Source organism: Trachemys scripta, chromosome 9 (assembly GCF_013100865.1).
Source record: "Trachemys scripta elegans isolate TJP31775 chromosome 9, CAS_Tse_1.0, whole genome shotgun sequence".
NCBI lineage: Eukaryota > Metazoa > Chordata > Testudines > Emydidae > Trachemys > Trachemys scripta.
The window spans coordinates 268,542-296,436 of record NC_048306.1 but is presented as its reverse complement, the minus strand read 5'-3'; the positions used below and the strand labels follow the sequence as shown (position 1 = coordinate 296,436).

At 50.8% G+C, this 27,895-nt stretch overlaps 2 protein-coding genes across 5 annotated transcripts; both read left to right on the top strand.

Annotated features, from left to right (window-relative positions):
* Positions 1-442: 442 nt before the first annotated feature.
* Positions 443-27,093, top strand: LOC117882976 (mitochondrial ornithine transporter 1-like). 4 transcript variants are annotated; one of them, XM_034781878.1, is made up of 8 exons: positions 443-1,857; positions 3,739-3,997; positions 4,350-4,490; positions 6,015-6,187; positions 14,680-14,838; positions 15,531-19,367; positions 24,352-24,408; positions 27,059-27,093. In XM_034781878.1, exons 1-6 carry the CDS (start codon positions 1,788-1,790, stop codon positions 15,656-15,658), a joined length of 930 nt encoding a protein of 309 aa, XP_034637769.1. In that variant the 5' UTR covers positions 443-1,787; the 3' UTR covers positions 15,659-19,367; positions 24,352-24,408; positions 27,059-27,093. The 4 variants fall into 4 exon arrangements, with proteins under 4 accessions (XP_034637769.1, XP_034637768.1, XP_034637766.1 ...); XM_034781877.1 differs by lacking the exon at positions 27,059-27,093 and having other exon boundaries at positions 24,352-24,438; XM_034781875.1 differs by lacking the exons at positions 15,531-19,367; positions 27,059-27,093 and adding an exon at positions 24,072-24,121 and having other exon boundaries at positions 705-1,857; positions 24,352-25,032.
* LOC117882978 (cysteine and histidine-rich domain-containing protein 1-like) lies at positions 25,053-27,895 on the top strand. The gene is made up of 3 exons (XM_034781881.1): positions 25,053-27,207; positions 27,340-27,458; positions 27,748-27,895. The coding sequence occupies exons 1-3, from the start codon at positions 27,065-27,067 to the stop codon at positions 27,885-27,887; spliced, it is 402 nt and encodes a 133-aa protein (XP_034637772.1). The 5' UTR covers positions 25,053-27,064; the 3' UTR covers positions 27,888-27,895.

Here is a 27,895-nt window from a genome sequence, read left to right as displayed (position 1 = left end):
ACTTAACTACCAGCTTAGATCTGGTCCACTGCCACCACTCCCAAAATGCTAATTCCCTTCCCTGGGTAGCCTTGAGAGATTCTTCACCAATTCCCTGGTGAATACAGATCCAAACCCCTTGGATCTTAAAACAAGGAGAAATTAACCATCCCCCTCCTTTCTCCCACCGACTCCTGGTGGATCAAGATCCAACCCCCTTGGATCTAAAAACAAGGAAAAATCAATCAGGTTCTTAAAAAGAAGGCTTTTAATTAAAGAAAAAGGTAAAAATCATCTCTGTAAAATCAGGATGGAAACTAACTTTACAGGGTAATCAAACTTAAAGAGCCCAGAGGAATCCCCTCTAGTCTTAGGTTCAAAGTTACAGCAAACAGAGATAAACACTCTAGCAAAAAGGTACATTTACAAGTTGAGAAAACAAAGAGAAAAACTAACACGCCTTGCCTGGCTGTTTACTTACAAGTTTGAAATATGAGAGACTTGTTCAGAAAGATTTGGAGAGCCTGGATTGATGGCTGGTCCCTCTCAATCCCAAGAGCGAACCACCCCCAAAACAAAGAGCACAAACAAAAGCCTTCCCCCCCCCAAGATTTGAAAGTATCTTGTCCCCTTATTGGTCCTTTGGGTCAGGTGTCAGCAAGGTTACCTGAGCTTCTTAACCCTTTACAAGTAAAAGGATTTTGGAGTCTCTGGCCAGGAGGGATTTTATAGTACTGTACACAGGAGGGCTGTTACCCTTCCCTTTATAGTTATGACACACCCTCTGCCCCACTACATTCTGTACATACTCCCACTACCCACCCTCTGCCCCAACACCACCCCCCGCACTCAGACACACTACCCCCCTCTGCCCCACTACACCCCATACACACTCACAACCCCTCAATGCCCCACTCCAATGCTGCACACTCTCCCTCTGTCCTGCCGCCCTTTTACACAGGTTCCCACTACCCTCCTCTGCCCCGATACTCCCCCCACACACCATCTGCCTTGATATCCCGTTACACACACCCATTGCCCCAGCACCCCAAGCTGCACCAGGGAAGTGCAGCACCCCTCAGCAATCCCAAGTTGTGCCCAGGGGGCCCCTGGCTACTTCTCTGCCCAATACCACTTCCTGATCCACTCCTTGTAGCTGAGGCAGGACTCAGTTACTGCCAACAATGCTGAGGTGCCATGCCACTCAGACCCAGGTCAATGATGCAGACCTGCACCCCCATCCAGGCCTCCTCCCACCAGCCCTGTGCCCCCCTCCAACCTTCCTAGTAGCCTCAGTCCATATGCCCTCCACAGCCCCTGCATCCCACAGCCTCCCCAATGCTCCCCCACCACCCAATAGCTCCCACCACCTCTGTGCCCCCTCCAGCTGCCCTACACGCCCTCCAGCCTCTGTGCCCACAGCCCTCTCATATCCCCGCAGTCCCTGTGTCCCCCACAACCTCCCTGATAGCCTCCATACCCCACAGCTCTTGTACTCTCCCGGTACCCACAATAGCCTCCTTCACAGCTCCCACAAACTTCCCAATCCCTATGTCCCTAACTCGAATCCCTCTTCAAAGACTACACCCGGTCCTCCACCCCAAATACCCAGATATCTCTGAGTTGCTGTTGGATTCCCAAGGGGACAAAGAAAACTTGAGCAATATGGTTCTGCAGCAGGGTGACCTCTGAAGCCTGTTGCTTGTGCTCTCTGCTGCCTGCCCTGCTCCCTGCATCACTGAGCTGGGAGCGGGTTGATTTGCAGCCTGGTTCCTGCTCTAGGGTCCAGCGTGGTCCAGTTTGCTGAGATGTCTGCAGACGCAGCCAAGTCCCACCCACTGGTACAGGCACTGGTTCACCTCACTGCAGGGGCAGCAGGTGAGTCTGGAGCCGGGGCCCATCCTCTGCAAGGGGCGGAGGGCATTGGCAGGTAGAATCATTTGGGAGCATATCTGGGTTCTTCAGAAGGGCAAGATACCTGGCTGGGGAGAAGGGGAGCCCCGAGCCAAATGCATGGATAGGGCCCCAACAGGAAGTGGGGTGAGGCCAGGAAGGCAGCAGGATTTGGACTTGAATCCCTGAAATAAGACAGGAGCAAGTTAAAACTTATCAGAGGGAGGAATTCTAGCTCAGAGGACACCTGCAATCCTGGGCCTCTCAGCTGTGGGAGGAGGAGACTTACAACCCCCAGCACCTGACCCTGAGGTACCTGGGGGCTTTGCCCCGTTGGGGGTGGGGTGAAGAACTGACACTGAGGTACCTGGGGGCTTTGCCCCATGGGGGGGTGGGTGAAGAACTGGCACTGAGGTACCCAGGGGCTTTGCCCTGTGGGGGGGGGGGGGGGGGGTGGGGGGGGGGGTAAGGGGGCACTGAGGTACCTGGGGGCTTTGCCCCGTCGGGGGTGGGGTGAGGTGCTGGCACTAAGGTGGTGAGGCTTTACCCCTGGGGCAGGGGCAAACGTACTTAACGTACCGCACAGGATCTTTTCAGGGGGGATAACGCAAAGCGCTACATTTATTGGTAGAACATGTATCAATCCACACTGTATCATATGCATATGAGATATATTACACTCACACACAAACTCCATCTTGTTGTTGTTACCAACTAGTTGCTCCCCTTAACTGCACTGGCCAGGTGAGTTAGATGGGGAAGGGGTGGAGCCAGGCTTCTGTTGATCCGGATCGATGCTCCGATGTTGACAAGACGAGACCTGGGATCCTCTGCAAGACACCTCACATTTAGAGCAGCTTCCCTCTCATGCAAATCTATATCAGATGCAAAATCTGTGTCTGTGTCAGTTGGTCATCTGTGGGGCTTCCTTCTGGGTAGGTTAATGCTGCCACATTTATTTTCAAAGAGGGTGTTTTCAAAAGAAGGTGCTCCCTTCTAACTCCCAGGTCCGTCAATATGTCTGATCTTCTTTAATGAGACCACTTGACAAGTTTTATTGTTCTTGGGTCTGGCTTCTATCCCCTCCAACTGTTGCAGCTGTCTGGAGGTGCTTGCCTTCCACGCCTTACTCATTCACACCTCATTCATTCAACAAGGCAATTGATTAAAAGGGGGGGAGATCTTATTCTACTCCTAGTGAAAAGTATCAGAGGGGTAGCCGTGTTAGTCTGAATCTGTAAAAAGCAACAGAGGGTCCTGTGGCACCTTTAAGACTAACAGAAGTATTGGGAGCATAAGCTTTCGTGGGTAAGAACCTCACTTCTTGCATCTGAAAGCTTATGCTCCCAATACTTCTGCTAGTCTTAAAGGTGCCACAGGACCCTCTGTTTCTTCCAAGTGAAAAGACATTTTTCTTCTACCTTAACTATCCTTAGGGGCTATAACATTATATACCTCTACCCCGATATAACGCAACCCGATATAACGCAGTATAGCAGTGCTCGGGGGAGGGGGGGCTGCACACTCCGGTGGATCAAAGCAAGTTCGATATAATGCGGTTTCACCTATAACGCAGTAAGATTTTTTGTCTTCCGAGGACAGCGTTATATCGGGGTAGAGGTGTACCAAAGCTCAATACAAATTTTCTATATAAGGATTTGATACAAAGTTCCTATATCAAAGGACTTGCTACAAATTTGTATGAAAATAGAGGTTATCGATGGAAAGGCTTAATACAAGGTTATCTGAAGATGCATAATACAAAGTCATATGAAAATGATACACAGTTATGCGAAGATGCTTAATGCAGAGATTTAGCTATTGGCGAAGGGGGGCACTGAGGTAACTGTGGGTTTGTCTCTGCAGGCGGGGTGGCATGTGTGGTGAGCGGGCAGCCCTTTGACACAATCAAGGTGAAGATGCAGACCTTCCCCACCATGTACCGGGGTTTCTTTGACTGCTCAGTCCGGACGTACCGGCAGGAAGGGCTGCCTGGGCTGTATCAGGGCACCACTCCAGCCCTGCTTGCTAACGTGGCAGAGAACGCAGTGCTCTTCGCTTGCTATGGCTTCTGTCAGCAGCTGGTGAGGCAGCTGTTTGGACTGAGCAGTGTGGTGGAGCTGAGGTATGGCCTGGCCCTGCGGGTGTGCGGCATGGGGACGCCAGAGGGGGTGGGGCTGCATGGCAAGGCTGCTGTAAGCCCCCCTGGGGGGCTCAGGTTGGGGGCACTTTGGGCAGTATTCGGGGTGATGCCATTTTGGGAAGCCAAGTCACCCACGTTTTCCATCTGTGACAGCCCAGGAGAAGGCTGTGGGGACGTCCCTGAGCAAGGGGATAGTCAGGGTTGGGGAGGCAGGTCATGCTCCTCCTTTAGGGTAGTGGTGATGAGGGCCTCTGCTCGGCCCTCTGCAGAGCCTGGGCCTGTGGGGGGTGAGCGTTGACTCTAACATCTGTGTTCCCGTGCCCTATGGTGCCAGCGACCTGCAGAGTGCACTTGCCGGCTCGTTCTCCTCTGTCTTTTCCTCTATGGTGCTGTGCCCTGCGGAGCTGGTGAAATGCCGCATGCAGGCCTTACATGAGATGAAGGTCACCGGGCGAACAGCACTAGCACGTCACAGGTACGTCACAGCCTTGGGAAGCAGGCCAGGCTTTGGTGAATTACACACGTCACACACAGCCCTGGTGGGGAAGGTTTGTGAGTAAGGCCTTGGCTACACTGGCAATTCACAGCGCTGCACTTGCTGCGCTCGGGGGTGTGAAAAAACACCCCCCTTGAGCGCAGCGAGTACAGCACTGTGAAGCGCCAGCGTAATCAGCGCCTGCAGCACTGCATGCTCGCTTGCAGCGCTGCAAGCTATTCCCCTCGGAGAGGTGGAGTACTTGCAGCGCTGCAAGAGAACTCTCGCAGCGCTGGCGGCGCGACTACACTCGCGCTTCACAGCACTGCTGAGGCAGCACTGTGAATCCGTGAGTGTAGCCAAGGCCTGAGGCAGAGGGTCTGAATTCCCTCTTGCCCAGGAAGATGAGGGTGTCACACTGCCCAGCTGACTAGAGCTGGCTTGGTGCTAAACCCAGACAATGTAAACACATTCCTTCGGAAGTGCTTACTGGGCAGGGCCCTGCAGCTTCCTTCTGTCCCTCCTGGCCAGACTGGCTGCCTGTGGGTCTGCATGACACAGCATACCCAAAGCCTTCCTCTATCCAGGGGTAGGCAACCTATGGCACGTGTGCCAAAGGCGGCACGCGAGCTGATTTTCAATGGCACTTACACTGCCCGGGTCCTGGCCACTGGTCCGGGGGGCTCTGCATTTTAATTTAATTTTAAATGAAGCTTCTTAAACATTTTAAAAACCTTATTTACTTTACATACAACAATAGTTTAGTTCTATATTATAGACTTATAGAAAGAGACCTTCTAAAAATGTTAAAATGTATGACTGGCACGCGAAACCTTAAATTAGAGTGAATAAATGAAGACTCGGCACACCCCTTCTGAAGGTCAAGTATCAGAGGGGTAGCATCTGACAAAGTGGGTATTCATCCAGGAAAGCTCATGCTCCAATACAGCTGTTAGTCTATAAGGTGCCACAAGACTCTTTGTTGCTTTTTACACTTCTGAAGGGTTGCCGACCCCTGCTCTGTCACAACCAAACATCCTCCTCTCCTTCCTGGAGACTGTATTGTGGCTGAGCTGGCGGCCAACATCTCTCCCATGGCACAGTGCAGATCATTGCTGCTGTGGTTGCCAGGCTACCCAGCTCCCCCATTTTTGTGCCTGTGTCACAAATTAATCCCATGTTTCCAAAGGACAATTTGTGGAGAACATTTGCAGATAAGGGAGCAAGGGAGGTCAGTGGATGATACACCAGAGCCCACTCAGATACATGAGTTTAAACCAAGTCCCCCTGCTCCTTTCTTCCTTCCACCTCAAATTCCGCCTCTAGCAGGACATGCTGGAGTGTGCCCAGTTTGGCCTAGAAAACTAATCTGGGATTCACTCTCAATGAGAATTTGGGGTAATATGGCATGGTTCTAGGTTGACTGATCATCCTGGGTTGGTAAAGGTAATGCTGAGTGTGATTGTTTTCATTCTGGCCCTGATGGTCCTTTTTTGGGTACATTGCCTATGTTCTCTCTTGCAGCTCTACCTGGGCTACTGTGAAAAATATCTTTCAATCTGAGGGCCTGCTGGGATTTTTCCAGGGCCTGACCAGTACTTGGCTACGGGAGGTGCCTGGCTACTTCTTCTTCTTTGGTGGCTATGAAGTCAGTAGAAGCTTTTTCACCCAGGCTGGTCAGTGCAAGGAGGATCTGGGTGAGTAAAGTTGGATGTGGGCAAGATAAAGGGAGTTTCAGCCTTAAGGCCTTTGCAGAGGAGTGGTAAGGAATTGTATCATTTTGAGCAAGGACAGAACTAGGATCTGGTTGTTTTCACAATGAAGTAGTGACCAATATCGATACTGCTCTGACCACTCCAGGGGTAGTGTTGTGCTACGGCGCTATGAGCTTCAGGCAGGTGACAGAAGCAGAAACACTTTATGCAGACTGGACAAGGGGGAGTCCCAGGTACTAGTAGATGGACACCAAATCAATTTGAAGGAGAAGATGTGGAACTTCAGAAGCAACCCATACATGTCACAATCCCAGGTTCTGGAAGATTTTAACTTCCCTCCTGGAAGATTTTAACTCCCCAGTTTTTTATTTATAGCATTGCCCCTTGGCCCAAGCAGGTTCTTAACCAAGTTTTTTCATTAGGAGGAGAAATTGATTATACAAGTCAGGGATTTCTTTGGTGCAAACCTGTTTATTTACAAAGATTGCCCAGAAAGTCATGTTTCCCTGAACACAATAGGAACAAACAATAAGTGGCACTTTCTTTGCCCAGAAACCCAATCCTGTTTCTCCAGAGTACTATGCTCAAAAGAAGCTCTTTCTCTGCTCCCTCTCAGGGTCATGCTAACAGTGTTTCTCTGGTTTTCTCCTGACGACACACACAGCTCCACCAATCAATGGCCCAATCTCTGTATTTTCAATCAGTCCAAGGGAAACCCCTCTTATTTTCCCTGAACTAGTTCTTGTTCAGGCCTTCCTACATGGTCCAGCACCTTCGCTGGTGGCTTTCAAGTACATAAAAGGTTTTACAAGGAGAAGGGAGAATTGTTCTTCTTAACCTCTGAGGATAGGACAAGAAGCAATGGGCTTAAATTGCAGCAAGGGCGGTTTAGGTTGGAAATTAGGAAAAACTTCCTGACTGTCAGGGTGGGTAAGCACTGGAATAAATTGCCTAGGGAAGTTGTGGAATCTCCATCATTGGAGATTTTTAAGAGCAGGTTAGACAAACACCTGTCAGGGATGATCTAGATAATACTTAGTCCTGCCATGAGTGAAGGGGACTAGGCTAGATGACCTCTCGAGGTCCCATCCAGTCCTATGATTCTGTGATTCTTTTGTTCCAGCTATCTTACTCCACAAAGGAGCTTAATTGCTTCTCCAATTTAGCCTGAATGAAAAGTAGCTAGCATGTTAATCAGGTTCAGCGATGTCTATGATTGCCCACAGATCAAACATGCCAGCCGGCAGCCCCCATAGCCCTCCAGCACACCACCCCATCTCAGGCCTGGTCTGCACTAGGAAATTAGCTTGGTATAATTATGTTGCTCAGAGGTGTGAAAAATCCACACCCCTGACAGGCCCAACAAAGAAAATAACAGAACACCACTAGCTGTCACCTTCAGCCCCCAACTAAAACCACTCCAGCGCGTCATCAAAGATCTACAACCTATCCTGAAAGATGATCCCTCAGTCTCACAGATCTTGGGAGACAGACCTGTCCTCGCTTACAGACAACCTCCCAACCTGAAGCAAATATTCACCAGCAACCACACATCACTGAACAAAAACACTGACCCAGGAACCTATCCTTGCAACAAAGCCCGATGCCAACTCTGTCCACATATCTATTCAAGTGACATCATCATAGGACCTAATCACATCAGCCACACCATCCGGGGCTTAATGGTAGCACCGGCCCTGCTCTCAGGCAGGCAGGAACACCCTTGTCCATCAACATTCAGCCAGGCTGAAGACTGGGGAGCGGGAGGCAGGGTCGGTTTGATAGGGAAGTTTCTTTCTCTCCTACATCAGGATCAACAATCAAGCAAGCAGGGAGGGACCACATTCAGCACAGCTGGGTACATTGTCAAACCCCAGAGACACAACAGGCTGAGCCTCACTGGGCCTGACATCCACTAGACCTGCAACTTAGAGTGGAAAATAAGAAAAGAGACAGACACAAACACAAGTAACCAAAAGCCATCTTCCCTTGGATTCCTTTGGGTTTTAGGTCCCTCCCTCATACATGGTTTGCCATTGGCCATCATGGCAACCCTGCAGGATTCCAGGAGTTCTTTTACCCAAAACGCTCACAACATTAGGGCCTTGTCTGGAAAATGTTTGTTTGTTGCAGTCCAAACACTCCGTGTCTGTGACTAGTCTGTGCACCTATTAATAAAATCCTGGTTCCCAAACCAGGCCAAGTAAGTCCTCCATGTGTATCAGGTTCTCTCAGCATGACTCTGCCTGAGGAAATGAAGCTTCTCCAGATTCCAGGACCTTGACCACAGCTTTAATCCACTATAGTCTCTCCTGAAGTCAGGCTCTGGCAGTGAGCAGTTTCCATTGTCATGACAGATGTCACCATGGAGAAGCTGTTTTTGGCTTGGTATTTACCAACGTAGTGGAGATGGTTGATATTCTGAAAGTTCTAGGTATTCTCAGTGCTAGTGATCACAAACTGTAGAATTACTGAGCCATACCAACTCTGACCATGATCTTATTAGCCCTCCCCAGCTAGGTTGTATTGCTTGGAGATTGATCACTCCAGGGTAATCTAGGAGATGTTCTTTCTTCTGAGTCGGTTCTGAACCAATCAGAGCCCCAATATGTTGGTTAGTGGCAGAGTGGTTCCCATGTGTATCTAGTTACGTTTTTACGTGAGGTGTCATCTGACGGATGAGACACCGAGGTTCTGATCATTCATGATTCAGTGAAGATCATTTGGCACTTTTGGGGTAAGAACTGGGGTGCGAACCCTGGTGTCCTGACCAAATTCCAAGTCAGTCACTTATATTCTTCTTCGAGTGGTTGCTCATGTTGATTCCATTCTAGGTGTGCGCGCCCATGTGCGTGGTCGTCGGACATTTCTGCTTTTGCAGTATCTGTAGGGGCAGCTGTGGCACCCCCTTGAATGCTGTGCTCATGTGTTGGTATATCAGGCGCCACGGACCCTATGCCCTCTCAGTTCCTTCCTACCGCCCACGGTGGTTGGTCAGAGCACCTTTCCTTGCATAGCAAGGGCTGGCGGTTTCGTCACTTCTGACTTTGAGGCTTAGGGCCTTGTAAATAGTTGTTTATAGTAGTTAGTGTTAAGTAGTTGTTAAGTGTAGTTAGGAGTTAGAAGTTAGAGTCCCAGGTGGGGCTTGCCCCCTCTCTGGGGTTTAAGCCCTGCGCGGACTGTAACAGGCCTATGCCAGTAAGTGACCCCCACAGCAGCTGCCCCAAGTGCTTGGGGGAGTCACATGTGAAAGACAAGTGTTGTATTGTAAACATTTTTGCCCCAGCACTCAGAAAGAGCAGGATATTCGTTTGCGGGCTCTCCTCATGGAGGCTGCCCTTCATTCGGCTTCCAAGCTGTCCCACCAAGACTTGCCTAGTACCTCGGCCTCAGTGCGCAGCACACCCCTGTCACCGGGCTCCACCCGACACCACTCCCCATCACCAGTGCCCAGAAAGAAAACAAAGAAGCACTGCTCCCCAGCACTGGGCAAGAAAGGCCATGGGACATCGGGCAAAGGACACAGTTCTGGCTGCCCGGCCACTTCGGAGCCACGTGGACATGCCTCCCCGGCCAGGGCCCTTATTCCCTTAAAGGATCCACCACCAACTCCCGAGAGCGGTAGGAGCCCCAAACTCCTGGTGGCATCGATGCTTTCTTAAGCTCCCCCGCGCTGAGAGAGCAGTGGCCTCCGCCCACAGGGCTGGCACCGCACATGCCACAGGAAGTGGTCCCAGTCCCCACCATTTCAACGTGGATCATCTAGGGGGAGGCGCTGGTCTCCATTCTACCAGCACCGTTCACCCTCCCGCCAGTTGTCCTCTCAGCACAGATCTCGGTCACCTGTCCCATGAGAGCGCTCCCTGTCATGATTCCGGTCCCCTGGCCCCAGTCCCCTCAATACCGGCACTGATCCTCCCACTCCAAACACCGGTCTCCAGTGGTGATGGTCAGCAGGCAGACACAGGCGTCGACAGCCTCGCGTGGTCACTGGAAGGGGGTTCCTCTGACATGAAAGGGCAGTTCAGCCCCTCGCCCAGATCCCCCTGGCACGATTGGGCACCTGAGGCCACGTCAATATCAACGGCACTGCCTTGGCAGCATGGCCAGTGGCCAGCACAGTGGCCTTATTGGAGTGTGTGGGGCGTGACAGTGATGATGATGCCCCCTTCGTACCACTCATCTTCCGCCGCTTCGGAGCAACAGCTGGCAGCACTGGTGGCACCAGGCTTGGTGCATGAGACCTGCGCAGAGGTCAGGGTAGAGGAATCAGCGCCCACCCCAAAACCTCCCTCCCCCACGGAGGATGATGCCCCAGGGCCTCCCCTGGCCATACAGACGAGGTGGTCGCCGGACCCTCGAGGGCTAGCCCGCCAGACGATTGTAAAGAACACCAGGCCCTGCTTCAACAAGTAGCTGAGAACTTGAGCCTAGAGGTGGAGGAGATGACCGAGCAGGCTGACACCTTGTTCAATGTCCTCTCAGCCTCTACCCCGGCCCATGCTGCACAACCAGTGCATGACGGGGTTCTGAAAATTGCCAAGGTCCTGTGGCAAACCCCGTTGTCCATCCTCCCTCCTCCAAAAGGGCCGAAAAGAAGTACTTTGTCCTGGCCAAAGGGTTTGAGTACCTTTATACCCACCCACCTCCGGGCTCGCTGGTTGTCTCTGTGGAACAGCGAAAAGGATAAGCAGGGGCACACCAGCTCAACTCCCCAAAATAAAGAGGCCAAAAGATTGGACCTTTTTGGGAGAAACATTTATTCAACAGCCAGTCTGCAATTCCGGGTGGCGAACCATCAGGTCCTCGTGCGCAGGTACAATTCTAACTTATGGGACTCCCTCCGTAATTTCAAGGAGTCCCTCCCGCAGGGTTTGGCCCAGAAATTCAGCACCCTGTGGCTAGGTGCTCTCCCCAGAGGGCGTACGACTCGGCGGCCACGGTGGTCCCGTCGGCAGTGGTTATGAGGTGCAACTCCTGGCTTCAGACTGCCGGCCTGTCCCACGAGATGCAGACCTCAATCCAGGGAACAGTCTATTTTTGATGGGAACGATTCAATGGGAACGGTCTATTTTCGGAGCAGACTGACGCAAGGCTGCATGGGTTGAAGGACACTCAGGCCACCCTTCACTCGCTGGGAATGCACACGCCGCAGTCTGCACGGAAGCAGTTCCGGCCGCCCCCGTCGCCAAGGCCTTGGCAGCCTCGTCAGGGGTCTGCAAGGAGCAGGGACCGAGACACAAGCGTTAGTCGTCGCTGCCTTTCCTCCTCCCGCTCACCCACGCAGCCCAGTCTGGCAAATGAAGCATGCCAGGGGCCAGAAGCTCGCTTTGAAGGTGCACTCGAGAGCAATTCCCCAGATCCACCTTGTTCTTTCCTCAGCCATCTTCGTCCCTATCGTTCGGCCTGGTCGCAGGTCACCTCGGAGCATTGGTGCTGGACATAGTATCTCAGGGCTATACCCTGCAATTTTCAGCCCTATGCTTGGGGGGGCTGGGGTAGGGTTACCATATTTCAACACTGAAAAAAGAGGACACTGCACCCCACGCCCCTGCAGCCTCTGCGCCCCCCGCCTGGCCTGCCCCTGCGCCCCCCTGCCCCTGCAGCCTCTATGCCCCTACCTGCCCTGCTCCGCCTCGCCCTGCAGCCTCTGCACCCCCCCCCGGCTGCCCTGCTCCCCCGCTCCCCCAGCAGCCTCTGCCTGGCGGAGGCTCGGAGGCTCAGCGGCGACCGGGGTGGCGCGGGGTCCCTGCAGCCCCGGCACACGCCGCCTCCTTCCTGCCGGCACTGAGCACGTTCCCCGGCCTGTCCCCGCTGGAACAGCTCCTATGGCGCCAGGTTCCGAGCTGTGTGGGGTGCTGGGGCTGCAGGAAGGGTCTCCCAGTGGCCGGGGGGTCCCCGCCCGCGAGGGAAGCCCAAGACGCTGGCTGGGCCCGGCCTCCCCGTGGTCCTGCGGGCTCGGCTGGGGCTCGCTGTCCACCCGGCCTGCGGGGGCAACAGCGGCCCCTCCGCCACCTTGTGCGGCTGCGGCCCCCCCCTCCCCTCCCCCCCCCTCCGCTCCCTTTCCCGCTCCGCCCGAGCTCGCTACAATGTAGCCGGGGCAACTGGGCTGCGCTGCGGATCCGGCGGATCGTGCTGTGGCCGGGCGGACCCTGGCCTATGCCTCCCTATTTCCCCGGACATATCCAGCTTTTTGAAAATCCCCCCCGGACGGGGATTTGAGCACCAAAAAGCCGGACCTGTCTGGGGAAATCTGGACGTATGGTAACGCTAGGCTGGCGGCACTGGGGTTGGGGGGCTGCGCGCTGTCTGTCGGCCCTGCACTTGGGGCCGGGTGCCACACGTTGCCCATCCTGCACTCAGAGGCTGGGGGGCGATGGGTAGGGGGGCCTCCAGCGGGGGAGAGGGGCCAGGTCCTCAGGTGGTGGGGAAGGGGCCGGCCAGGGGCTAGCTCCCTCCAACCATCGGTTCACCCGACGCCCATGTTCACATCTCATTATGCACTTACCCAGCAAGCTCAAGATGATGCTGGCTTTGGCAGAGCAGTGCTGCAAGCTGCAAGACCATGAACTCCCCCTCGATGGATACGGCTTGTGAGTCACCTGGAATGGAATCGACCTGAGCAAGCGCTCGAAGAAGAAAAAACGGTTCCCTACCTCTCGTAACTATTGTTCTTTGAGATGTGTTGCTCATGTCCATTCCATTACCCACCCCTGGCCCTCTGTCGGAGTTGCCGGCAAGAAGGAACTGAGAGGGCATAGGGCCGGCAGTGCCTGATATACAGATGCATGAGGGCGGCACTCCAGGGGGCACCACAGCCTGCCCTACGGATACTGCTAAGGCAAAAATCTCCGACAATTGTGCGCGTGGACACGCACACACCTAGAATGGAATGGACATGAGCAACTCATCTTGAAGAACAGTTACGAAAGGTAGATAAGATTTTAATTTAATTTAATAACCATTTTTTCTGCTACCCTGAATTGCACTGTATCAAATGGATACAGGAGTTGTTTTTGCTTCCTGTCCTTTGCTGAAGGGTTGCTGTGGGCTGTTAAATATCTATGGTCTTCCACCTCAGAGTAGAGCCCTGCAGCAGGACCTGGATGCCATGGGTCCCGCAGGACCCGCTGCCATAATAGCGGGAGTGGGTGGGAGTAGGAGTGAGTATTGCGGGGTGGGACAGGAGCAGGATTAAAAATTGTCCCACACCGGGCTCTAGCTCAGAGGTCGCTGGGTTTCAGTGCTGGATGTATGGATGACATATATTCCCATGATGAGGCTGGGCTGCAGATGTTGGAAAGAAGAAGGTGAACTTGAGGAGTTGTGGAAAGATGTAACTGCTGATTTCCTTGCTTTTTATGGTTTGCACTGATGAGATATGCACCTCAAAGCATATTTAATAAATAGGTAGCAATGCTGATAGCTAGTCACATGGAGAGCGATCTGTGTTGTTACGTATCACCCCCTTTATACCTCCCCTGTGCTTTGACATGGGCTCCCCTGCCAGACCTGGTAATTGTTGCTCCATCCTGGTAGTTGTTGAAAGCAGCTATAAAAACCCCCCTGGGGAGTGCAGGAAGAATGAAGCTCTATGAGAGGGGACATGGGAGGAGAGCAGCTTTGCAATGGGGCCTGGAAGGGAAACAGTGCTGTGAGGGACATCGGGCTGAACTTGTGCACGGGTCACCAGAGAAGAGCTTCACCCCCACTGCTCTCTTCCCCCTCCTTCTGCCATTCCCAGGCCAAGCCACACACAACCCTGCTTATCCGCACAGACACTCACATCCCTTGGGCTTTCCAATGAGCTGCTGCATGGTATGCTAGAGGAACTACGGGGGGTGAGCAAGGATATGGGGCTAGCCAGGGGGTGACTGAGGAGGTGGGGGGCAGGGTTCTGGGGGTGACCTGGGATGGACGAATTGTCCAGTGGTTCAAGAGGAAGGCTGGTTCAGCGATTAAGATGCTACCCTAGGACTTGAGAGATCTGAGTTCAAATCCCTGCTCTGCTGCAGAGTTCCTGTGAGACCCTGAGCAAGTAATTTCGTTTCTCGGGCCACAATCACCATTGTACAGTGGGGACAATACCTCAGAAGTGTGTGGGGATAATACACTATTGATCATGAGGCACTCAGATACGACAGTGAGGGAGGCCAGGAAAGCACCTCGGAGAAATTAGACCTGGGAAGCCCAGTGCCTCTTTGGTGAGGCATCAGCACTTATCAGGCTCCCCTAGCACTGTTGCCTCCACTCCCTGTGCCCAAGACAAAAGCTAAACTCCAGACAGGTCTCTTCAGCCTCTAATCATGTAATTCATGTGCCTGGCCTGGTCTCTCCCCCCTGAGTCCCAGGGCTGCTGGTTGCTTGCACACATTTTCTCTTCTTTTGCTCGCATTTCTCTGCAGGATCTGGGAGTTCCCCAATGACTTTCCCCTTTTCCACACTGAGGTCTCTCTCCCTGTGTTGAATTTTAGGTTCTCTTCCCCTAACAGTGAGTGGTGGGATGGGGGGGGCCTGTTTCTGGCTGGCCGTCTATCCCATTGACTCTGTGAAGTCTCGGATCCAGGTGCTTTCCATGGCAGGGCGGCAAGATGGCTTCCTGCTCTCCTTTCTTCACATCTTGAGGACAGAAGGTAGGTGACACACAAACAGCTTCATTCACTGAATCCATCTCTAAAGTTAGACATTTTAAAATCAACAGGTCCAAATTATTTGCATCCAAGAATTTTGAAAGAGCTGGCTAAAGAGTTTTCTGGACTATTAACATTAATTTTCAAGACTCAATAAGCTCAATCTATTTATCTTAACAAAGACGTTAAGGGCTGATTTGATTACAGTCTAATAAATACCTAAATGGGGAACAAATATTTGATAATGTGCTCTTCAGTCTAGCAGAGAAAGGTCTAACATTTGGAAGCTGAAGTTAGACAAATTCAGACTGGAAATAAGGTGTAAATTTTGTCAGTTAAACATTGGAACAGCTTACCAAGGTGGTCGATTCTTCATCACTGACAATTTTAAATCAAGATTGGATGTTTCTGTAAAGGATTGGCTCTAAGAATTATTTTTGGGAATTGTCACACAGGAGGTCAGACGAGATGATCACAACGGTCCCTTCTGTCCTTGGAATCTCTGGTTCCCCTACTCGAAAAGGGGCTGTGGGCATTCCCCAGGTTTGGTCTCTCTGCCTGAGAGCGTTTCCCTTGACATCTTGCTCTGGTTGAGAATCTCACCGAGCTGAGGCCGTTGTGGGCTCTGTAGGGGATGTTCTGTTTGTCTGTCACAGGCCTGGTGAGCTCACCTGATTGTGGTGTTTGTATTGTAGGTTTCACGGCTCTTTACTGTGGACTGATGCCCACAGTGATACGCGCACTCCCCTCCAACGGTGCCCTCTTCCTAGCCTATGAAATGACGAGGAAAAAGCTAACTGGCCTGCTTGATAGGACACCCTGAGGTCAGAGGTCAAGGCCTGATTTGGAAGGTGGCATTATAAAGCAGCTTGAACTAAGTTTGGGACTCCTTTCTGGCTGCTATGGCCAAACCTTTCTGGATGGTTCTCAGTGCCTTTGGATTTTTGACACCTCCCAGCCTGGGAAGGACAGATGTCAGCAGGCACTGAGCAGGCTGGCATTTAAGGAGTAATATTATGTTCACAGGCATTTCAAAGGGATGGGGACAAGGTTCAACCCCTGGGCAATGCAAAACTGAATCATATAGATTTCCTTCTCTAGTGGGTTCCCTGTGTGCCTTCTTTCTAAAAGTCTACTCTTTAATCTGCATTTCTGATCAAACCCAAGTGACCTGTGTTTGCTGAAATGGAGCAGAGAAGTAAGCATGCCCCAGCAGGCAATGGTGTCTAATATGATATGTTTGTCTTTATGTACATAGATATAATGAGAATAAAACGTTCCTAGATTTTTGTGGCAATAAATTAAAATCTCTAATCGGAGAGGGTTTCTCTGTTTTGATGGGGGAGAGTGGTGGGATTCTGGGACTAGAGAATCAGGAGGAGGAAGAATCTGGGCAAACTCAGTCTGGGACTTGGAGAACATTGTATAACATTTGCTCTTTTCTCCTGTGACCTCAGTGATGATAGTGGAATGTTCGAGGAAGCTCCAGAGAGTAGGCTCCCATGCTGGATTTCATGAGAACCTGTATGAAAAGCTTTACTGAAGTCCAGATATGCTCCCTTAGTACACTGATGTATGCATGTCCAGCAGTAGCCAGCACCTTCCTCCTAGCAGCCACCCCTATTCATTGGATTCGACATATCAGTTCAGATGCTTAAGGCATGCACTTGGGACCCTCCAGAATGTCTTTTCCTTTGGTTTGGTGAAAGCCTTTGGTTATTTCTTTAACTTTTGGATTGTCTGGACCCCTCAGTTCAGGGCAACTGCACCAGTATTTCCCCTCTGTGGTCCACCAAGGGATCCACTCTAGGCTCCCAGATCATCATCTGTCACCTCTCTTGGGTGGAGACTCATGTCTCTCTCTCCCTCCAGACTGGGATTTTTCCAGGCTGCAGAGTTCCTTGCCTACACTGTGATATTCCCAGCAAGTGAGACTTTCTAAATTGTATCTGTGCTTTGCTTTGCTTCCTCTCCTGAGGCTGTGAACAGAGTAATTACCAGCAATCACCAGTCACCACACACATCTTTCTAAGCAAACACATTTATTCTTAAGGTGAAAGCATTACAGAGAAAACAATAAAAAACCCTCACACATTCTAAATGCTCAACGGCGGTCCTCCGTCTCCAGCTGCAAGTTCTGGTGGGCATCAGTCCTTCAAAACCCACAGGGCTGCAAGTTCATGACTATCTCAAATTCTGAACCAGAACGACCAGCTGGGCAGTTCATCTGTTTCTTTATACAGCTTGGGCCTTTGATCTCTAATCTTTGGGAACAGGTAACCAGCAATCAAAGACCCGCCCCTCAGGGCATAGCTTCAAAAGGCAGGGTTTGTGCATAACCAGAAGTGGGGAATTTGCATTAACCAACCCTCCCCCCGCCTTCCAGATACTCTACAGGAAACCCACTTAACGCTTATTGTCTATTCTTGTCCAAAAGTCCATTCTTGTCTGGCACATTTTCAGTGGTAGTCCTTTGAACTTGCAGGCCTCAGATCACATCTCCCCCCTAGAGAGGTGCAATGGGGTGTGTACTCCACACAAGCCCTGAACGGATTAATCTGGGCCTGATTGAAGATGGAGCACAGCTGGGGAGGGGCTGGGTAGTGCTTATAAAGCCAGGAAATTTGCAGCAGAAAGGGGCTGCAGGGGGAGAGTCTTCAGTCACTCAGTGGGGTATAGAAGAGGTACGAAGTGGTCCAGGGTGGGCAGCAAGGACTCTGAGGGACCCTTGGCTGCCAGCTAGTGGGTCCTGGGCTGCAACCCAGAGTAGAGGGTGGGCCTGGGTTCCCCTACCAACCACTGAGGAAGGTGGGGTGAAACCCCATGAGGTAAGGGGTATAAAGAGCCCAAAGGCAGACAGAAGACCTGCTGTAAGGTCATTAGACGCTCTGTTACCCTGGGAGGGGTGGACAAAAGCATGATCTGTCCAGAGGGACAAGTTGTGGGGAGAGAGACCATTGTAGTGATAGAACAGCCATTAGCAGGGGGTGCCATGTGGGAAGACAGTTGCTATGCCATGCCTGGCCATGAGGCGGCACTCCTGCAGTGAGTGAACCCTTTACAAGAGGTTACATACAATCCTGGCCCACAATAATACATAAACTTTGCATTTAATACAATGAACCCCAAAGATACTTACACTGAATTCAGTGAGGTTTCCCAAGCACATGCTGGACACTGCTGTCTCTATCACAGCACATTCCATCCAGGCTGGATTTCACTAGACCCTGTCTGAGGTGCTTTGCGAAAGTCCAGCTGGTGCCTTTGTACACTGACATCTGTGTATCTAGTAATAGCTGGCACCTTCCTCCCCCAGCCTCCTTAGTCATTGGAACAGCTGTGTCACTCAGGAGGCTCGACGCATGCGCTTGGGACCTTCTGGAATGTCTCTTCCCTTGGTTTGCTAGAAACCTTTGGTTCTTTCTGTAACGTTTGGATTATCTGAACCCTGCTCTGTCCTTGGCCAAATATTTCCATACACCAAGGTTGAGACTTAGAATCACTTGCTGGAAATATTCTTTTTCCTATTAGTAAAGTTCAGGATACTTAAATGTATTGCCTCATAACCCAGTCTCCTCCTTGTCACTGTGTAAGGAATTAAAAGTAGGGATATGATTAGAAAATATTAATGTAAAAGTAGCACCTGCCCAAGCTCCGTTCTAATACTGCCTGGCTACACACCTGGACTGGGACTGAAATTGTGCTTTAAGCATCATTTAAACTGTTTGTCTGCTAGTCTAAGGATGTTCCTCCACCCCCACACCAATGACACTGTACATGTAATAAATAACATCAACCTTTGCTTACTGTTCACACTCACATAAATGGATGTGCTGGACTCCACAACAGATTCACTAGCTACATTCTTCTTAGGGATGGTGGCGGGGCAGGGAAAAGAACCCAGCTTGGTTTCTCAAAAGTCAGACTGAGCGGATCATTGGAAAAATTGTGCTGCTGCAAGATGAGTGATTGTGCAGTGGAGTCACTGATTAGGAGGACAAAGAAAGGCCTTTTGACTGAACATAACCTTGGCTGCAGCAGCTGCCTTCCTAGCACAGGGATTATGTCATTATTCACACCAGGGCATGGAAGTTTGTGGGCTTGCACTAGGGATAAATTTGGCTTCTTTCTTATTTTGTTCCTTTCCCCGCCTGCAGTTGCTGTGGGCCCTCCCCTCTCAGGAGGGGGGCAGGACAGAAATATCTGCTCAGACAGTGACACTTGAAGCTGACAGACATGTCCAGCCAGCTCAGCTGCTGGGCCTGTGTGCCCATCTTTGGGTTGCTCTCTGATTGCCAGACTGCCCCTCTCTGGCTGTGCCTAAAGATAGAACCAGCCCATCTCTCCTTCCAGCCTCTCTCTGCTGCAGGCTTTACAGAGCAATGTAATTAATCAGTGCAGGGACAGGAAAGTGTGCACAGGCCCTTTGCACCACAGGGCAGGAGTTACAATTGTTCGAGCCTTGGAAATGGCTTTGCTGTGTTACAACAAGGGCTGTGGACAAAGATTTGATGCTGATAAGAACTCTGAGGGTAAGTGGATTTGTTTTCCAGGAGTTAGTGAGCTGAGATTTGAGCTTTTTTCCTCAATCTTGTTACAACGTTTCCTTGCCCTTGTGTCAGGTAACAGAAGTTGAACTACTGGGATTTCCTGTGAGCCAGTTGCTCTAGCTGATTCCCCGACTCTTGGAAATGCCCATCTGAGTCAGCAGCATTCAGCTGCATGTGGAAAACCATGGCCAATTAATAGATGGTGCCTGAAAATGTGGAAGGGGATGCAAATTCTGCCCATGAGTTGACACCAATCTGCACTGAATTGCATGGTAGAGTTAAGCTAACCTGGGGCCCTAGGCATGAAAATAAATTCAGCCCCCTTCCCCTATCCAATCCCCTGGAAGTATTTCATTGAGTTGGCAGCATTTTAATGTTTTTTCCAGGGCCAATTGTCTGAGTAAGCGAGGAGCCTAAGTGAGGGGTCTAGTGAAGTTCAGGTAAATGGAGGCAACTGGTGTCAATGAGAACTCCCTTCCAGACAGGTGTTGAATCGCTGAGGTCAGGGTCATTGCAGCTGTTGATGGAGTTCCAGGTACTCGGGGGCCCTAGGCTCTGCCCTTAGCTAGTCTGGGTTCTTCAAAGCCCAGAACAGTCTCTGGTTCCTGAGGTGCATGAGAACCAGGTAGGGCATTGACTGTCCAGAGGGCATCTGCAGGTGCCTGTCCTGAGCTGAGTATCTCATAGGGGCGTAAAATGCAAATCTGAGAAGTGTTACCCTGTGGACCAGACCTGGAAATAGAATCACAGAATATCAGGGTTGGAAGAGACCTCAGGAGGTCATCTAGTCCTACCTCCTGCTCAAAGCAGGACCAATTCCCAACTAAATCATCCCAGCCAGGGCTTTGTCAAGCTGGGCCTTAAAACCCTCTAAGGATGGAGATTCCACCACCTCCCTAGGTAACCCATTCCAGTGCTTCACCACCCTCCTAGTGAAATAGTGTTTCCTAATATCCAACCTCATAGACTCATAGACTCATAGACTTTAAGGTCAGAAGGGACCATTATGATCATCTGGTCTGACCCCCTGCATGCTGCAGGCCATAAAACCGTCCCTACCCCTTCCCTGGACTCTGCTGTTGAAGTCCCCAATCCTGTTTTAGGTGACTTCAGTCGGCAGAAACCCTCCTGCTAGAACCTCCCCCACTGCAACTTGAGACCATTGCTCCTTCTTCTGTCATCTGTCACCACTGAGAACAGCCGAGCTCCATCCTCTTTGGAACCCCCCTTCAGGTAGTTGAAGGCTGCTATCAAATCCTCCCTCACTCTTCTCTTCTGCAGACTAAACAAACCCAGTTCCCTCAGGCTCTCCTCATAAGTCATGTGCTCCAGACCCCTAATCATTTTTGTTGCCCTCTGCTGGACTCTCGGCAATTTGTCCACATTCCTTCTGTAGTGGGGGGCCCAAAACTGGACACAATACTCCAGATGTGGCCTCTCCAGTGCCGAATAGAGGGGAATAATCACTTCCCTTGATCTGCTGGCAATGCTCGTTCTAATAGGCCTCCTACTAATAGCCTGATTGGCCCAACTGCTTGAGCTAGGGAAAGGGGTAGCAGCAGGCACTGCTTCTCATTGCAATCTGACTCACTCCTGTAGACAGGGACCTGTTGCTCTGACAAGCACCATACTGACGGCTGGAGTAGGCTTCAAGAATGCACACTCTGTTCGGCAGACGGGAAACTCAGTGCTCTCGTCCCAATAGTTCCTAGCCGGTCCACCACAGTGATCAAGGCAGGAGCACTGGCTGTGTGGGAGCTCCAGTTACTCCGTTCCCAGCCTCGCCCAGGAGGAGACCCTGTAGGAAACAGGGCAGACGTACTGGCTGTGGATGCATGGGGGTTGCCCCGGCTACTTCAGTCGCAGCCTCTCCCAGCAGGGTGGCCATGACAGAATGCACCCCAGTGTCCACACCCTACTCACTGTTGTAATAATCTTTGTATAGAGTGTGCCTTGTGAGGTACCATCTGAAAACTCATATTTGCTGGTCTGTATTGTCTTGATAAAATGTGTGAGGCAACATTGTCTGTGACATTATAAGATTCCCCTGTATGGTGATTTTAACATATGTTCCAAACTGAGGTTGGCAAACAGGTCTGTGTCAAACAAAGGATTGCGTGCTCTGCTTAATTTGCATTTAAGCAATAAACAGAGTCATCAAGCAGGAAGGGAAACAAAAGGCACTCCAACCAGTGAGGAAGAGCAGCAGAGAACCTCCTACCCTGTAGGATCTCTATGTCAGGGGTGGCCAAACCGTGACTTGTGAGCTGCATGCGGCTCTTTTACCATTAAAGTGCGGCTCCTGGAGTTCCTCACAACATCTCCACTCTCTGCTTATCAGACTCGTGGGGGAGCTCAGGGCCTCTGCCTTGCAGTAGGGGAGTGGGGCAGGGGCTTCGGCCCAGCAGGGAGGGAGAAGTCTCAGGGCTTCAGCAGGAGCGGGGCTGAAACCAGAGCTCCAGCAGGCACCTCCAATGGGGGTGAAGCACTGAGTCCTGGCAGGTGTGCCCTGGCTCTCGAACTTCTGAAGATTGCCGTATGTGGCTCGGAGGGTCAGTAGGTTGGGCAACCTGCTCTCTGTCCTGAATTTCAGCTGGAAATGTTTTCAAGAGGGGGACTGACACTATAAAAATGAGGGATAAATACCTCAAGGAACACTCCCCCTGCTCTCTCCCTCTCTGTCCATTGATTCACCACATGAGAAGGGACAAAGGAAGCAGGGGTCCTGGCCGAAAAGTTTGGTCAACAAGACTGTTGAGAGGATGTGCTGAGAAAAACTTTGCTTTGAATTTAGTATAGTTTGTTAAGTTCAGCACGAATTGCATTTTATCTTTCTTTTTCTTGTAAATAATTTCTGACTTTTATGCTTCATTACCTGTATTCACTTAAAATCTCTTTGTGTAATTAATAAACTTTTTACTGTTTTATCTAATCCAATGTGTTTAAATTGAAGTGTCTGAAGAACTATTTAAAATAATAAGATGGCATATAATTATCTTAAAAAATAGCAGACTTATCATATCTGTATTGTCCAGGAGAGCGTTGAGGATTACAGGACACCTATTTCTAGGGGAAAACCTAAGACGGGGGGTGTGCTGGGGTCACCCTGCAGTATAATCAAGGCTGGTAAGAGCCATGGTGTGGCTGGCTGGCTGCAGCACACAGACATAGCTGGGAGTGACTTACATGCTGGAGACTGTTTGTGAGCAGGCCAGACTGGAGGCTACAGCAGCACAGCATGGCAAAGGGCACCCCAGGTTAGAGGACGGGGTGACACTGCTACTCGTTAGTCTGGATTGTACCTTGGTACTAGGTTTGTGCACAGCTTGTTGCACTTCAAGCACTGGGATAGCACTGGTGGCTGGAAACAGTCACAGAGAGGTTACAGCTTGTTGTTTTCTGTTTGCTTATTTTGAATAAGGGAAATAGAAACAGTAAATCATAAAAATGAGTAGCAGCGACAGAACTTCAAAGCTAGAGCTGACCAGATTGGAGAAAGAAGAGAGACAGAGAAAGTGAGCCAAAGAAAAGCAGGCATAAGAGCAGCGGCTGGAAGCTGACCAGCGGTGAGCCATGGAGCTGAATGAACAGGAAGCAGCAGCAGCTGCTCACCAGCAAGCCCTGGAAGGCTGTTTGTGAGTGGCCCAGGTGGGAGCTCCTACAGCAAGGCATCATAAAGCACCCAAGGTTACAGGGGAAGGGGTGACACAGCTACTCATTAGTCTGAATTGTGCCCCCGCGTATGTCACAGGGATGCTGTAGGGAGCAGGGCAGGAGCGCTGGCTGACCAATAGGGATTTGTGTCCTGAAGCGCTGACCCTGTTTTGAGAGATGGGGTCTAAATTAGCTGTTATCACTCAAGAAAGATCTTGGCGTCATTGTGGAGAGTTCTCTGAAAACATCCACTCAATGTGCAGCGGCAATCAAAAAAGTTAATAGAATGTTGGGAATCATCAAGAAAAGGATAGATAATAAGACAGAAAATATCATATTGCCTCTATATAAATCCATGGTACACCCACACCTTGAATACTGCATGCAGATGTGGTTGCCCCATTTCAAAAAAGATATATTGGACTTGGAAAAGGTTCAGAAAAGGGCAACAAATATCATTAGGGGTATGGAACGGCTTCCATATGAGAATAGATTAAGAAGACTGGGACTTTTCAGCTTGGAAAAAAGATGACTACGTGGGGATATGATAGAGGTCTATAAAATCATGATTGGTGTGGAGAAAGTAAATAAGGAAGTATTATTTACTCATTCTCATAACAGAAGAACTAGGGGCCACCAAATGAAATTAATAGGCAGCAAGTTTAAAACAAACAAAAGGAAGTATTTTTTCACACAATGCACAGTCAACCTGTGGAAATCCTTGCCAGAGGATGTTGTAGAAGGCCAAGACTATAACAGGGTTCAAAAAAGAACTAGATACATTCATGGAGGATAGGTCCATCAATGGCTATTAGCCAGGATGGGCAGGCATGGTGTCGCTAGCCTCTGTTTGCCAGAAGCTGGGAATGGGCGACAGGGGATGGATCACTTGATGATTCTCTGTTCTGTTCATTCCTCTGGGGCACCTGGCATTGGCCACTGTTGGAAGGCAGGACACTGGGCTGGATGGACCTTTGATCTGACCCAGTCTGGCCATTCTTATGTTCTTATGTTCTTGTTTTTGGCTCATAGATTCCTGTGTGTACCACCCAGGTGTTCCCATATTCCATGATGCCCTAAAGGTGAGTGCAGCGGTAAAGGGACAGCTCTTGTCATAAGTTCAGAATCAGGTGCCAGAAACAGCTGCCTACGTGAGGTATGGGTGACAGTCCATATGTCCATGTGTATGGGTGACAGTCCATCCAGGACAAAGGGAGATCCAGGATATAGGGAAGTGTGTGTTTGATGTGGGGATTGAAAGGTCAGTATGGTTTTCCATACCTGACCATATACATCCTATTCTTGTGTCCAGGGCTGGTCTTGCTGCAAGAAACGAACCACAGACTTCTCAGAATTCCTCTCCATAAAGGTATGTAACCCACACACCTCTACAGGCGCTCCAGTCTCCACTGCTCCTAGACACACTTGGCCCCCAAAACAAAACAGCGGAACCCTCACCCTCGGGCTGCCTGACTGGTCTGTCCCAACTCTGTCCACTTCCCTGGCCAGATCCCTATCCACGGCTGGTCCATCCCTGTCCCGTTCACTTCCCTGCCCAGATCTCTATCCCTGTCTGGTCTGTCCCCGCCCTGTCCACTTCCCTGGTCAGATCCCTATCCCTGGCCAGTCTGTCCCTGCCCTGTCCACTTCCCTGGTCAGATCCTATCCCTGGCCAGTCTGTCCCTGCCCTGTCCACTTCCCTGGCCAGATTCCTATCCCCATCTGGTCCATCCCTGGCCAGATCCCTATATCTTGCTGGTCTGTCCCTGTCCCGTCCACTTCCCTGGCCAGATCCTTATCCCTGCCTGGTCTGTCCCCACCCTGTCCATTTCCCCATCTCTGCCCTGGCCAGTCTGTTCCTCTCCCGGCTGGTTCCCTGTCTCCATCCAGCCTGTCTCCCCCCCATTCAATTCCCTGTCCACCATCTGGTCTATCCCATTCCCACCCAGCTCCCCTGGTTCCCCTACTCTAGTGGGAATTTTTCTCAGACTAATGATGTTACTCATCTGAGTCCTAGATACTGGTTGATGGATATGGATCTGACTTTCTCTGCCTAGTCCTGCTTCTCAGTCTCTCACGGACTGCTCCTGGATGGCTTACCAGTCATATTTAAGATGGATGGAAAAAACCTTCCTTCCTTCCTTCCTAAATTCGCTCCACTTCCTCACTCACAACTCTCTTTTCTCTCACTCAAGCACTTAACTCGGGGGCTGTCTCTCACTCCTCCCATCACATCCAGGCCAAGACCAAATCTTGCCATTTCTTCATTTGCAGCGTATCAAAAATCTCCCACCCATCTTCGTCGCAGTAGCTAACACTCCTGCTCAGGCCCTGGGATCTCCGGTGTTGATTATTGCAATGTCTGCCTTTCTGGCTAACTGTTATGCACATTGTGCTTCACCAGCAAAGGACTGGTACACAAAAAGAAGAGCCAGAGGCCTCTCTGCAATGCTCCCCAGAGGTGCCCAGGGTTGTGAGGCACCTCACCACCACCTAGCCTCATCATGAGGAAGTCTTGTTTGTGCCTGATGTGGATCAGATCCTTGAAACCACCAGCCTCTGGCAGCACAATTAGAGCCTTCCAGGCCTCGGTCTCTCTGTTCAGGTAGCAACACACCAACTGCCAGATCCTTGGAGTGTTCCCTGTAGTGTCTAGCCCCCTCCACTGAACCCTCACAGGGCTACCAGGCCTGCAGTTCTTAAGGAACCGTACGCCAGCTTGTAAGACTCAACTCAGGTTCAGCACTTTGCTTAACATCACAGCACTGAGATCTAGTTATAATGAAAACAAGAATGTGTTTGTTGTCAGAGAACCAAGATGCATGTGATAGTGAGAATACTGGAAAAATGGGTTACGTACAAATCAAAATCATAACATGCTTTCTAGAGACTAAAACAAGTTATCCTCTGGTTTAACAGCTTGTCTCACCCATCATTCTCACCAGCGTTTTCAGCCAAGCCTGGCTGAGACTCCTCTTTCACAAAGCAAACTGACTGTTCGTTTGCTGCCTCAGGGAAGGTGCTAGGGTGTCATTTTTTGTCCCCCAAATATTCTAGAGCAAATCTTTGACGTGCACCTCAAGATGGGGTCTCTCTTCTCCCATCCCTCTTCCCTGACTGTTTGCTTCTTCCTGTTACTTTTCTCTCACTTCACAGTGCTTCATTACCATTCGGTTCAGACTAGGGAGAGGTGACCTGCTGTGAACCATACAGTATTTAATTTAGGTCTAAACAGCCAGACACTTCTTGTCTGACAGAAACCGCTTTTTTACCTTTGCCAGTGGCCAGCCCTAGACACAGACATTAAGTACATAATTGCCAGTGTATATACGTAACTCCTTACACAGCATCTGTATGTGCCGTTTGTGATTAGATTGATGACCAGTGTGACGCTGGCTTTTCTTTGAGAGCTCAGACGACATTCTTTGGTGACCTAGATAGACTGTATGTCCCAGACCCAGGAGATCCTTGTCACCCAGGCAACCCTCTGTTCCCCTTGCCCACTGGCACTCAGAGGTTCCTGAGCCACCCCCTCCTGCTGCACTGTAGTGCTAGGCTGTTGGGATGCTTTTGGCACAACTTCCTGGCAGTTAATGCAGCTGGGCACAGTATGACGCTCTGCTCCCCTGGGCTGCTGAGGTTAGGGACTGTCCCCTGCACGGTGCCCCACACATTAGTGTGCTTAGTGTCCTGGCTTTGTGGAGTTCGGGGGCAGCCTTTCTCTGCAGCATGGGGCATGTGTCACTTACTGCTCTGGAGTAGAGTAAATGGTGGATTCTTTGTAACTTGACATCATTACATCACAAATTGAAGACGTCAGTAACTCAACCAGAGATTATGGGCCTCCTACAGGAGTGGGTGGGGGAGGTCTGTGGCCTGTGATGTGCAGGAGGTCAGACTAGATGATCACCCTGGTCCCTTCTGGCTGAAAGTCTGTGAGTCTACGACCATGACCTACAAGCCCCTTGCGTGGGGAGGTCAAAAGGAGTGTTAGGCTTGTCTCTGGTCCCTCCCCTTAGGGCTGCATGAAGGGGTGTCACAGCAATGAGAAGCCCCCTGAGCCTTTCCGGCCAGAGGATACCTCAGACAAGCTGAAGGCCAAGCCAAGCACAGAACTCATTGTCCAAAGCCCCAAATCAGCTGAGAAGATGCAGCGTGAAAGGCCAAGGTGAGTCAGGCACTGGCCATGTAGATGGCCCTGCCCCTGCTTCCCTCTCAAGATGGGGCAGGGAAGGTTAATCTGAGTGTTGAGGGAAACAATGCTGTTTTTTGTTATGTTGTGTGTGGTTTTTCTTTCCAGCTCTGATGAGCCAAGACAGCCACTGCTGATTAAAGTGTCCAGGTCTCTGGAGCAGACCCTGGAGAAGCTGAATCTGGCCTCCAAAAACCAATGCCCAGAGGGAGGTTCCTTGTGCAGGGGTGAGAAGATGGGGATGGGCCTGGCAGGGTAGTCTTGGGCTGTGCATTATGGGAAGCATGGAGGGTGCACTACTTAGAAGCAGGTATGTGTATCATGAAGAGGGATTGCAGGCTGTGGCAGGCTGTGGGGTTATATGCCAAGATGGAGCTGTGCACTGGGGGGCTATGGACTGGTATCCTGGTGAAGAATAATGTGGCTCATGGTCCTGGGTGATGGGCGTGTGAGTGGAACCCCTGGGTGAATGTCTAAGCCTGATAAAGAGCTCTGTGCTATGTGTGTTGATTACAGCAGAGGCCATTCCGGATGTCAGACCTGGCACCACCTGTAAGAACTCAGGCTGTAAGGTGGTGAGTTGCACCCTTGGTTTTGTGTTCCAAAGTCCAGGTCAGGGTGTCCCAGGCTCTGGGGAATCAGATCTCGGAGCGTAACTCTGTGG